Here is a 14,227-nt window from a genome sequence, read left to right as displayed (position 1 = left end):
CATTTTCCCTTGAAAAATGAAGGCTAGTGTATTAGCAGAAGTATGTATATGTATTTGTTTAATGATTTTGTTATTTATTGTCTGATCATAATACTGTCTGTTTCCCAGTTAGTACTTACAATCTGTCTGAATTACAATTATTTTCAATACACATCTTATCACTCATATTGTTATTCAATAGATACAGTTGATTTTTTAAAAAATTACTGAGGCATTGGGCAACTACTTTAATGCTAGTATACCATTTGGTATTTCACTGCTGCAGTATCAAAATAAGCTTTCCCTGCTAGGTATATCTGAATTATGTTTAGACAAAGTCACCCTTTTTATTGATGGAACACTCGGTAACAACACGCCCCCAAGTCAAGTTTCACAAGTCATCACTGGTGATCACAAGGCCATTGGCGATCTGGTTCTCAAGAATCAGCCCCTCCTCGTCCTCCTGCACAAGCAATGGAGATAATTAAAATGATCAACAACAAGCATTTTAGGTCTTCACAATATTATTTAATGCATGGTCTAGTAAATAATTTAGTAACCTATTTGATATATTTGCACCAGAATTACGCAAATGATTCATTGTCTACTAAAGTGCATGATGATCAAGTACACTTTATCCTCCCATCGTTTGGATTAGCAGAGGTCACTCACCTCGCTTCTGGGAATGTAGTCTTTTTCTGTGCTTCTGTACGACACCACATGGATAAGAGTATATACTCTGAAGAGAAACCGCACAGTGTGTACTTTTAGTTTGATTTCATTAAGACTCATCAGATAACTGAAACTGAACTATTGCGTGCATTGAGAGAGAAAAACTAACATTTTCAGCTGTAATAATGGGCATGGCATGAGGTTGTAATCGTATTCTATTAGTGTCTCTGTCTTTTATTTGGAAATGTCTGTCTTATGCATGTTTGGAAGGTGGTGTTATGTAGATATATCATGTATCAAATTATTAAATATGTATCATATTGTGTTTGAGAAATGTTTTCCTACCTGTGGTAAAGCATAGCCAGGAACTGCACCACTAGAAGCACAGCAAATGACAAGAGGAACATCAGACTGAGAGGCTCCACCTTCAGGTATTCTCCAGATGATGTGCCATTTGGCCAGATTTTTTCAATCTTGATGCTAATCACATCATTTCCAATGGCTTGTAAAAAGAAAGTGGCCACAATCCACAAAACGTTGACGATGAAATACAGAAACACTGCCTGTAAAACAGCAAAAACAAAAGATGATCATTCCACGAGCCATGCGAGTAAATAAATAGACGGATTTAGATGCAGTTAATAAAATTAAAGCTCACCTTGTTCCGTAGTGACTTCAGTTCCCTTGTCACTTCCTCTTTATGTGCTTTATCATCAACAATGGGTGCAAGGTATCTCTCAAGCAGTTTCTTCCAAAAGTCATGTTCATCCTGCCAAAATACATAGGGAAACATGGTAGCTATATTTTTGACCATTTGTAATATTCATAATCCCTACCTAGATGAGGGCAAACATTGTTTCTCAACACTGTCTGTTATTCAGATCAGGGGCGGACTCGGATCAGAAATCAGCCCTGGCATTTATAACACACCAGACCATTTGTTTCCTTGAGGCCCCCACACCGGCCCATTATTTTCCTCAAGGCCCCCACACTGGCCCATTTTTTCCCTTGAGGACCCCATTATTAGCCAGATAATTATAATTTTGTGCTAAAAACCCAAGATAGACAGGCCCACTGGGCTAAACATGGACCAGCCCATATGTCATTTCGGCCAGTCCGCCCCTGATTCAGATTATAATTCAAAGGGTCTGGTTCCAGAGTCTTATTATTGCTAAAATCCATCCCAGGTCAAATATTTAGAGAAAAAAATGCATGGAGCTGCATTGATAAGACACCAGGCGATACAATATAACATATAAATACAATATGAATGGCATGTGGCACTCAAGCAAATACCTCAGTCAGTTTCACCACCTGTGGGGCAATGAGGGTCTTCTCTATGGCTCTTTTCACCCTCCTCTCCAGCCTCTCCATGCGGTTGGTTTTTAGGATCCTCCTGGCGGCCTCGTTAAGGGCGTACTGCAGCTCTTCTAACTGGCTGTCGCTCAGCACGTCCTCTGGGCCCACCTTGTCCTTCAGCTCTCCGTTCACTGTGTCCGTTAGCATCATCACCAGCTCTTCACACACATCCTCCTGGTTCTTGTTCCTCAGGGTGTAGCGGATCTGTTCCTGAAGGTTCCTTTTCATGTTGGCGTAGGTCAATTTCTTCAGGAACTCTTCCTTGACAGGCTGAACCCAATCTATTTATTGAAAGCAAATTGTGTAGAGATGAGGGTGCTGTTGAGTATAATTCAACTTGCGGTTACATACTGACTTTTGTATGCTATAGGTTACAGCTATACTCTTTTATTGACGTGCTCCTTTGTCAATAATCATGTCTACAGGTTGCACATTATTTCACAGGGTGTTTCTATTGGTATTTACCTGGTATTGTATGTAGGAAATCAATGGGTACCTTGATACCAGATGGTGGCTTGTGGTACTTGATTTAATTTAATTAATTGGTTATTATGATGTAATTACAATTTTACCATGTACCCTTTCAGTAAATACCTAGTAATTTCTATACTGTAAGATAAAGTACTTTCAATTTAAAAGTGTTAGCAAGAATCAGGTTAGCAAATGGATGGAAAAGCTTAGACTTTCATGTACTGAACCACCTACCACTTTGAGGTAGTATTTCTCTTTCTTCCTCGGTGAAGCCACTATAAAGCGAACCATCATAAAGCATATTATCATCATCATCTCTGTTGTCATCTTCAATGCTGGAATAAGCACTCTCCTTTTTTGGAAGGCTGTCAAGACTGTCATCACTGCTGTGAACAAAATTATGAAAAGTTACAACTGATATAGCACTTCATTTGATAAAAGTTTGCATTAAACAATATATGAGCAAGATCCTTTGGGCCTTTGTGAAATGCTTTGTACATGCCTTGTATCAGATTTTGAGTCGCTGTCTTTCTTGGCCCATTTGCTGTCTGAAGACTCTGGAAGTATTTCCTTGTTGTTTTCTTCATTCAGTGCATTATTTATCTCTTTCTTAGTGTTGGCTTGTTGTTCTTTCACCACCTGTTCAGTGACTTGCGTGTTTGGATTGACTGCCTGCTGGAGTTGCTGGAGCATCAAGTTATCAGTCTCTTGGGTGACTTGTAGTTTCATATCCCAACAGCAAAGTTTGCAGTTGCGATCACAGAGAACATTCTGGGTCATCTTCTCTTCTTTCTCCTTGTTTGTCTCTCGGGTGCCCCATGTGACAATGTGCATGTTCACCAGGGAGTAGATTGTGAGCAAGAGATAACCACTGGGGATACAGATGAAGTACATCAGACCATAGATGATCATGCTGAACTCCTGGGGATGAAGGATGGCAGTTACCAAGTACATGACAGCCATGGACACCAGGAAGAGGCCAGTTGGGGTGATAAATGTGCCCTGCATAGCCATGTCACCTGGGGAACGAATGAAATTAAATGTGTATCGTAACAGTCTGACTTGGCACCAATCAACAGTAGTGATGTAAGAGTTAGTGATAAATTACAGCTTAATCTCAGAACCAATAACTAAATCAGTTACTTAGGCTGTCATGAGAGACTAAATACAGCTCAATGTCATACAGTATGTTTGGGTGAAAAGAAACTAGAACAAAGTCTACCTGTGGTTTACTGATGATTACAGGTTAACCGATAATGTAAAAATATAAAAATAGTTATACTGATGATGGGACAGGCAATACAATTTAATTTATCACCAGCCTCCACCCTTGAAATGATAAGAGGTAGTGTCACGGATCCCCCCAATACTGCTGCTCATTCCATTCACCAGCTCCGGAGGTCTACGTCACCGGCCTTCTAGGCGTCACTGATCTGGTTAATTACCACCAACCCCTGACTGTCTTGTCTCATTACGCACACCTGGTTCCCATTCCCCCTGATTAGTATGTGTATATATGTGCCCTCTGTTCCCCATTGTCCTTGTCGTTTATTGTCCGATGGTCTCGTGAGTACATTGTATTACAGTTTACATGCAGAGTAATCGTGCACTTGTTATTACGGGTCTCGTCCCGTGTATTATTTAGGGGTTTACACCTCGCTCTTTTGTTTGGGTTACATCCCTGTGTTATATGTGTGTTTATTTTGGGCTTCGTCCACGTCGTTTTCCATGACGTACCTTATGTTGGGTTGAGTAATAAAAAACCCTATTACGTATTCCTGCGCCTGTCTTCTATCAGTATACAACGTGACAGGTAGCCTCTATCTTTGCCTAAACAACCTGTGGTATGTAGTGAAAAGTCATTGCCAAAGCTTACCGATGATGGCGAAGAATGACGCTAACATCAGAAAGGCGTACAACACACTCATAATGGCTGCAATGATTATCTGGGCATTTGGTTTTGCCAAAAAGCAAATGAACATGTAGAAAATAGGTGGGATGACTGCTATGATGATGGACAGGGTTCCTTCAATGTTGAACACAAACTGGAAAGCACCTAAAGAGGAAGAAAGAAAAATGGTGAATACTTCCTGGAATGGAGATCTGTATATCCTAGCATATAAGAACAAAACCATTTGAATTCATCTTCGCCACATAACTTTTTATGGTTTTATCAACCAAAGCAAAAGTCATACAGTGCTGTGAAAAAGTATTTGCCCCTTTTCAAACTCTCTACTTTTGCATATTTTTTTATTAGATAATGACCGTTTTTTTTTCTTCTCGACTGTCTTTGATTGTTAGTTCTCAAAGATGGTATTATAAAAAATATACATAGTTCAATATCTTTTCTGCATGCTTTCTATTTGTTTTGTAGTCATCTAAGTTAACAAACTGTTTTTCCATCCCGAAATTGAATTTTCTATACCAGTAATTAGCTTAAATTACTGTAATTTCCTCCATATTAAAGGGATAGTTTGAGATTTTGGCAATGAAGCCATTTATCTACTTCCCCAGAGTTGGATGAACAGCTAGCATGCTAACTGTTCCTGTAGACTTCCAGTCATTGCGCTAACGCTAGTTCGCATTGGCTCATGAAACTACCTCTAATTTCCTTCATACTGGACGTAGAGACGTAAAATTGGTATCCAAGGTGGTATTCTGTTGCAGCTAGCGATATTCATAAAATAATATTTTTTCACGGAAAATAATTACCCCAAATATTTGTTCTAACAAAATAAATTCATTGCAGACCCCAGTTTGAAAATCCCTGCTTTAATTGGTTAGACATACTTTATGGTTATACCTTTTGTCCTGTGCCCTAAAATGTTAGTCATATGTAATCTCATCCACCCAGCTGATGCGCTGCCTGAAGTTGAGCTTTTTAATTTATTGACAATTAGAAATACTTAACTTTACTTCATTATTTAGAGTGTAAGACAGGGGGTGCTAAGCTGACATGGAATTGTTTTAAGATGGTCATACTATGGAAGTGTGACACTGGAGGATGTGGTGGATTGAGACGCATTCAATGCAAAAAAAACATCTCTAGTTTAAACTGACTGATTTTGAAGGGGATTTGTTTTGTTATGTAACAGATTGACGCACCAGTTAAGGGAATAAGTGGCACATCTGCTTTAAGCACAGCTCTAGTTATTCTAGGTCATACAGTATAATTGGTATTCATCAACATTAATTTCCAAGAAATAACAGAACAAGCACAGCGTGAGATTGGTGCCCACCTGCTATCATCAGAGAAACGGAGGCAGGGCCGAGAATGGAGGAGCTGACAGTGAATATCTGGTAGAAGATGTAGAGCCTGGAGATGGAAGAGTTCCTCTTGACCGTCTCATTGCCGCTGTGCAGGAGGTCCAGGGTGTTGGCTAGAGTGGAGGGCCCCCAGCGACGCCTCTGGTTATAGAACTCTTTGAACTCCTGAGGGGAGTTGGTGTAGGCATCCGACGCAGCGTTGTACTCCACTCTCCAGCCCTGCTGGAGGAGCAGGGTGCACAGCCAGCGGTCCTCACCTGGCCAGCGGGAAGACGGAAGATTCATGAAAGTCATTGTATGGATCAGGTCCTAGGACCGGTGCACACCATAATGATTATCTCTAGGGAACCCTTAATCAGCAAGCAAATATGTAGCTCAAGGAACTGTGATAATACTTTCTATGAACCACCTGTGTATAGGCTGATACAGACAATCAAGTGTTGTTGATGGGAGAATAAGAAAGTAGTCACCTTGATCATATTGAACGTACTCAGAGGCTCTAGTTGCAGTGGTGGTGTATCTCTTGAGCACATTGTCATCCATCAGAGCTGATCCCCTGAACAAGCTGAAGCATCCAGGACTGCAGAGGACTGAACCAAACACGTGCTCAGCTGTTTTCTGGAGCCAGTGACCAACAGCGTACTCAAATTTCTGATACCACACCATTGGACCTACAATAGAATACAATGCTCATCAGTCATACTGTAGCCTACATCTCTTTGTGATATAGGACATCAATAAGGGAACATAGCTTTCACCTGGTCAGTCTGTGTCATGGAAAGAGCAGGTGTTCCTAATGTTTTGTACACTCAGTGTATATGCTAGACATAGCAATGTCTGAGTGGACCATCTAACTCTTTGGTAAAGCTTTACTCACCCATTCCTGTTGGATGGATTCTTCCGCATGCAGCACCCACATTGCCGTACTTCCGAAGTCGATCCACCAGTAAGATCAGAGCTGCGGGCTGGAAGTCTGTGTCCCCATCCAAGGCCATGATGTAGGTATTGTCATCAGATATGTGTTTTCTCTTACTGTCATTGTCATGCTGTGGCAACAGGAAACTCTCCCCATCCAATGATATGAGACTGGCACGGCAAGGATTGTTCTGTCTCTGTATAAGACACAAAAAATATCATACACATTAATTTAGGGAAACCATGGAAACCATGGCTCTGCTGATTTATCATATTTACAGATCACCTGTGATTTATCATATTTACAGATCACCTGTATTGTAGGGATAAAGGCAATAACATGGAAATGAGCATTACATGTATTACATACCGTTATCTTCTGAGGATTCTTGACAATGTATCCTTTCCACCCAAGCAGATAGTACAGGTACATGATCTGAAAGACATGACAGATGCAAACCTATAACCATTTGATTTTCCTGAAGTGTTTCCATTCTAAAACCAGAAAGCAATTACAAGATGTACATATGTTCTTCAAGAAATGTCATTAAAAACCCTCCCGTTGTCCTAGGGTCAAAATGACCCGCCACTGTGTTGAACCAACTTTATTTAATTTTTATATTTTGGGGATCATTTGTGAGAAGGAGGCAGTGAGACTTTAAAGAAAGTATCACTGCCTCCTTCTCACAAATGATCCAAAAAATATAAAAATTAAATAAAGTTGGTTCAACACAGTGGCGGGTCATTTTGACCCTAGGACAACGGGAGGGTTAAAGTATGTTAATATAGGTTACTGTGGTGAAATCATGGAATATAGAAAATCATCCCACCCACCTGTGACCATCTCTTCTTGTTTCGGATCAGCTGTTTGTCTTTCAGATGGACATACAACATGTTTCCCTCTGGCATCACAAACATTAATCGCCCACCATAGGGAGTCTCGATAATTGACACATCATCAGGCTCCTTATTGGTGAATACCCTGAAATACACAAACATTCAAGATTAATTATAAAACAGTTCACAGTAGTTGGATTAATAGAATTGCCATTTGTAGTGAATGCATCGTTACGCTTGCTTGTGCTCATTAATTGACACTATTGGTTTGGTTTTATATGGAACAAAGAGCAAAGAAAAACAAAATGTCCACTTACCTGTATACCTCTATGACCACGTGAATGAGATCGGTCACATATTCGTTGATCAACTTTTTGCCCTTCTCCTTTACTATCATGAATGCGTCATCTACAAATATGTGGCACTCAAAGTCAAAAACATCTTTATGTTCCTCTTTTGGGTCACCTCTGTACCGGTCCAACCTGAAACCATCAAGACACATATAATTACAGAAAGTCATATTTTTCTGCTAAACATTATGATCACCTTATCATTCATTGTATTTTCTGAAAGTCTGTTGACCCCGTACACACTAAGCTTGTACAACTGATGTGCAATGCATTTTACACAATGGTTGTGATACAACTGATATTTTGTGATACAACGGAGAGTTTGTCTGTACAAACATGTTTACACAAACATTTTACGTTGTCTCCACAACTCTTGTGTAATTAGTTTTATGCAGAAAAACTCTCTGTTGTATCACAACCAGTTGTGCCAAATGTGTTGAAGGCTTCATGAGTTATACAACTTGTGTACGGGGCCATTGTCTTGTGTTGTATACAAGAGGCCTCTGCTTTACCTGAACATGGATGTCAGGATCTTCAACATCTCATCATAGGTCTCATGCCACATTGTTGCACAGAGGTAAATTACACAATTCTCCACGTTGTCAACAACACTACTGTAGAATGAAAAATATGGGGAAAGTACGAGAACATGTTTGGATGGATGGGCAGAGAGAGAGCTGTTTCTAATCATGTTAATGTCCGTGAGTATATTTCAGCACACTACCACTGAGTCGCTGTGTTATATAGTACACTGTCGGTAAAACTAAACAATTAGTGAACAAATGTCTATTTGCCGTGTGAAGTATTAGACCACATGGACTTTTAATAATTTAAATAGCAGAATCTTGCCTCTCTTGGTTCCTCGTTCGTACAACCTTCATCTTAGTGTTCAGAAGCATAGACAGGTCGATGAAGGCAGACTCGTAGAGGCGTCGCACAAACAGCTCAGTTGTGCGCTCGATCCTCTGGACCCTGAAGTTCCACACGTAGTAGGTGCATGTGATAAGCCCGAGCCACATGCAAATCCCCTCCAGCGCAAGTAGGGAGAAAGGCCAGGTCCAGTAATGGCTGCTCAAAGAAGTCCTGCAGATGCTCTTGGTGATCTCCAGCATCACGACTGCGGTAGTGTTCTTGGTGCTTAGGTCCACTAGGCTTGAGCAAAAGTCTATGATAGAAGTTGTGTCGGCCGCAGCTAGGTCTTCAGATTGCGTTAGGAAAAGGATCATGCCGAGGATGAGAACGGCGGGCCCAGTGAAACAGACAGGGAAGGCGAAGCTCATTCGCACAGAGTGGATCTTACAAGCCACCACCCCAAACCAATGGCATGCAGCAGAGAAAAAGGCTTGGAGGAAAAGGACAGTAAGACCAATATCAAGGGTCTCTCTATGCCTTGCAATTGTATTTTCATCTTCATCGGCCTTAGGAGTGAAATCAAAATCTGACCATACAATGTTTTCCTGTATCAACACGTGGTAGATGAGGTACACAGCAGCAATGACTACTATCCTTAAGAGGCTGGATATCACAAACACAAAGTCTCTGAAGGTGTCCAACTCAGTCAGTATTTCTTGCATGTTGTTGCTTGCCTGCACTGGGTTTTCCCACCAGGTCAGAGAAACCAAAAAGGATGCAAAAACTGCAATGCCAACATACCAATAACAGTCATTTTCCTGGCCTGATACATACGAGGTTACCCGAACGTAATAGTCTGCCCCGAGGAGAAAGTAGCCGGTCAGGACAAGCATAAGCGAACAAATGGGGAAGATGATCTTCCAGTTCTCTCTCTGCAGGCGAAATGCTATCTGTAGGACAGAGGAAAGCATGCAGACTCCCCCAGAGATGAACAGGTTTGTGAGTACGTCAAACTGGGGCATCACAACCAGCACCAGGATGGAGGTCCCAAGAGACACCAGGCATTCAATGACACACACCTGAAAGATAAAGATTTACATTTGTATTGACAGCAAGCAATCGAGGAGCAAATAAGACAATCAAAGATCACCAAGGAGTCAAATTGTATAGTATTTCACAGTGTCAATTTACAATTCCCATAGTTCTCATGTTTGGCGGAACGAAGTTCTTGAAAGCGCATTTCCACAGTGACTTGAGGAACACGAGCAGGTTGGGCACCACCAAAGAGCACACCAGCATGAGCACGTAGTATTGTCTTTCCTTGGGAGTCCTAGTTGATGTGGGGCTTGAGAGCGTGGCTAGAACTAGCAGAGAGCCCTGAAGATTGGATGTAAACACAACTGGCATCAGACTTCTTATATTATAAAATCAAAGATGACTGAATTAATTCATTTAGACACTGATCTACACAGGGTTGGGTAGTAACTGATTACATGTAATCAGACAACATGTAATCTGAAAAAAGAAAAACAACTTTTGAAAAACTAGATGATTACTTCTCGGATTACTTTTAAATTCAGAAAGGACGTGGGCAAAAATACATTATGACACCTTTCTGTTTTCTCAATGACATTCAATTCAGCACTGAAACAAGGCGCAAGTTTAAGTTTGTCTTCCTCTAACGCCTCTTAAGGGGTAAGTCATCCAAAAGTAACTGAAAGTAATCAGATTACGTTACTGAGTTTGAGTAATCCAAAAGTTATGTTACTGATAACAATTTTGGACAGGTAACTAGTAATGGTTACTGGATTACATTTAGAAAGTAACCTACTCAACCCTGAAACTACATAGTGAGTGTGAACATTTCCTTCATAGTGTTTTGACTTTATGAGGAGAATGTTTGCAGTGTACATGTTAGAGAGAAAACAGATAGCAGAGTACAAAGTGTATACAGTACAGTCATGTCATAAATTCTCTTGCTACACACGTGTCCATGGAGATGGCAATGCCAGCTGAGGCGATAAGGGAAAACGTACAAGGGGCTTTAATTAGTATCATTCTGTCAGTGGAAATGTAATTAATTTTTGTTCGAAAAAATAGATTGCTCAGTCGTTGTCGTGCATGGCCTACAGTATCACATACATCATCTATGTGGATATAGAACAGTGGAGGCTGCTTAGGGGAGAACGGCTCATAATAATGGCTGGAACAGAGCGAATGAATGGCATCAAACCATGTGTTTAATGTAATTTGTAAGTCGCTCTGGATAAGAGCGTCTGCTAAATGACGTAAATGTAATGTAAATGTAATGTATTTGATACCATTCAACTTATTCCATTCCAGGCATTACCACGAGCATGTCCTCCCCAATTAAGATGCCACCAACCTCCTGTGATATAGAAATAGCATATTTATATAAACCCTCTCATTAAAGACAGTCATGAGATTTGTCTCATATAGAACCCATACCACTTCCCTAAACTATTCATCAATGCTGATTTGTGGGAACGTATCTGATACTGTATGGATTCGATATACATTAAAAGGTTAGTTTACCCAAATTACAAAATGACATATTGGTTTCCTTACCCTGTAAGCAGTCTATGTAAGCATTCTATGGACATGGTAGATGTACGACAGGAATCCATGATTTGGTTTAATTTCCCTGACACTGTTCCACATGCTAACGTTTTAGCATTTGTGTCACAAATCCCATTCAAATCCCATTCAAGTCATGGGACCGATATTTGGACATGATGTGCGAAAAATGCTTATATCGGTCCCATGACTTGAATGGGATTTGAATGGGATTTGTGCCACAATGCTAAAACATTAGCATGTGGAAATAGTGCCAGGGAAACTAAACCAAATCATGGATTGCTGTCATACATCTACCTTGTCCATAGACTGCTTACAGAATAAGGAAACCAATGCGTTATTTTGTAATTTGGGTGAGCTATCCCTTTAAAATATGATTATAAGATGACATCACAGGAGGTATTATGCTTGAATGTGTTGATCCAGTAGTTTCCAGGTTCAGGGTGCTGGTCCCTCATTGTGGCTCACCTTGCTGATGACAGCACTGGACAGGACCATTATCCCCACTAACCCTGCCACCAGGTGCTGGAACAGCTCAAAGCATCTTCTCTTCTCCTCTTTCTCAGCACCAATGGGATTCAACTGGAATGGATCCCAGGTGTCCCTGTGACAGTATCAAACACAATTTCAAACAGTTAAAACTGTTTATTACTGATTCATAAACCATCCTTAAAACAATAACATCCAGTCTTTATAAACCCTTTATAAAGTGTTACTGTAATATCTAACTTGAAGATATGTTATATCAAAGGAAGCCCAGTGGCACAAGTGAGTCACAAGTGGCATCAAACAACATCCATTTTCAAGTGTGTGTGTGGCAGGCAAAGGTGACACTATATTAGCCACTGTTGAATCATTGGAAATGGGACTGTTGATGGGGTACAATAGATACTGACAACGTCATACCCCAGTCTTAGTATATCTAATGAGCTTCGGCTTTGAAACACCCTAACTCACCCAACCCAATTGTGACCAGCCCTACAAGTTGAATCACCCTAATTAAGATATGACCGTTATCCATTATATCAACCTTATGTAAACTATTGCTTATACAAGCTTTCTACAAGGAAGTGGGTTAAGTGTCACCTCTATCAGGTTTACTGAAAGAAACTGATCTGAAGAGGGAACCAAATGTTGATCAACTTGTCTCAAATAATGAATCTGAATAGACTGTTGATTATGGTCTAGCTCAGTGGTTCTCAGCCTGGCCACCCATAACATAGGCCTGATCATAAGTCTTATACCTATATTTGTATACTATTACTCACCCTAAAGCATGAATTTATTGCAATGCATCTGTCATGCTCATTCTCATGAGTCTCAAAACACTTATTGTAAACATAATGTAGTAATGAATAATACATTGTCAGATGTCTTTGTTTTCTCATTCCTATTGATAGGCTTCCTATCGATATAACATTGTCAGTATTGAGCTAATATCTATTGTCATCACACTATACCTTATGTAGAATAATAGATACATTATGACAGCTTCTGATGACATCTGACACACTGTAATTCCAGCAATATCAGAACAAAACAGAGGTCCACAATAAGAAGCATTTGGGAAGGAATTAAACTTTGCTTCCTTCCCACTGGGCAACAACTAGTTGAATAAACGTTGTTTCCACGTCATTTCAACAACAAAAACAACAACAAATGTGATGAGGTTGAATTAACATGGAAAACTATTTGGATTTGCAAAAAGTCATCAGCGTAAGCTTGGCATGGTGAAATTTGTTGTGGATTTCATATTGAATTCACACGAGTTGACAACTCAACCAAATGTAAATCAAAACTAGTAGGTTGTAATATACACTGAGTGCACAAAACATTGGGAACACCTTCCTAATATTGAGTTGCACCCCCTTTTGCCCTCAGAACAGCCTCAATTTGTCAGGGCATGGACTCTACAAGGTGTCCAAAGCGTTCCACAGGGATGCTGGCCCATGTTGACTCCAATGCTTCAACTTGTGTCAAGTTGGCTGGATATCCTTTGGTCGGTGGACCATTCTTGATACACATGGGAAACTGTTGGCCATGAAAAACCCAGCAGCATTGCAGTTCTTGACACACTCAAATCAGTGCGCCTGGCACCTACTACCATACCCCGTTCAAAGGCACTTAAATATTTTGTCTTGCCCATTCACCATCTAAATGGCACCATACACAATCCATGCTGTCTTGAGGCTTAAAAATCATTATTTAACCTGTCTCCTCTCCTTCATCTACACTGAATGAAGTGGATTTAACAAGTGACATCAATAAGAGATCAGAGCTTTTACCTGGATTCACCTGGACAGTCTGTGTCATGTTCATAATGTTTTGTACACTAAATTCTCATTACCCTCCAAATAATGGTAAATGATGTCTGTCATTGTACATGATATAGTTGTATCATGATATAGTTGTATTACCTCTATTTAGTATGATTTCAGTATAGGTAGAATATTTTCAATTTATGGAATAATTTCTGTTTTTTGTACAGAGCTAATTATGTTCAGGATCAGACCCTATGAATCCTAACAGTTTTGCCTGAAATTATTCCCACATTCCCACTGAATGTATTTATTTTAGATTAATAAAATGTACCTGTGCCTCCCTTCCCTTTTCCGCCCTCTGAATTTGAGCTCCTCCATGTTTCACCGTCCTTAGTGGTAGAGCTTAGTAGTCCTTATTAGCAGTCCATTTACTGAGGTACTAAGGTATTGATATGCGTACGTTTACTTTAATCAGCTACTACTATCTGCAACGCCTCGCCACTCCCTCGTTTACTGTCCATTAACCATAAAGAGGTACAAGGATCATACGTAAGACACTTTAACATCTTTATTGTCGCTTACGGAAATGAATGAAACTAGAAATTTTGAAAGTATTTTTGTTTACCTTTATGACAGTGTACAGTGCCTTGCAAAAGTATTCATCCC

At 40.1% G+C, this 14,227-nt stretch overlaps 1 protein-coding gene across 1 annotated transcript; it reads right to left on the bottom strand.

The window, feature by feature from the left end:
* Nucleotides 1–157: 157 nt before the first annotated feature.
* On the bottom strand, nt 158–13,939 carry LOC311128570 (chitin synthase chs-2-like; the record flags this gene model as incomplete). The annotated part of the gene is made up of 19 exons (XM_084160756.1): nt 158–442; nt 652–718; nt 997–1,214; nt 1,310–1,420; nt 1,948–2,291; nt 2,716–2,867; nt 2,984–3,500; nt 4,358–4,537; nt 5,721–6,005; nt 6,219–6,419; nt 6,626–6,860; nt 7,034–7,099; nt 7,498–7,645; nt 7,818–7,982; nt 8,363–8,464; nt 8,700–9,781; nt 9,894–10,079; nt 11,769–11,904; nt 13,893–13,939. The coding sequence occupies 19 exons, from the start codon at nt 13,937–13,939 to the stop codon at nt 371–373; spliced, it is 4,314 nt and encodes a 1,437-aa protein (XP_084016882.1). The 3' UTR covers nt 158–370.
* Nucleotides 13,940–14,227: the final 288 nt, after the last annotated feature.

The sequence above is a fragment of the Coregonus lavaretus genome (genome assembly GCF_964263955.1).
Source record: "Coregonus lavaretus genome assembly, chromosome: 1".
NCBI lineage: Eukaryota > Metazoa > Chordata > Actinopteri > Salmoniformes > Salmonidae > Coregonus > Coregonus lavaretus.
This window is presented reverse-complemented; position numbering and strand designations above follow the sequence as displayed.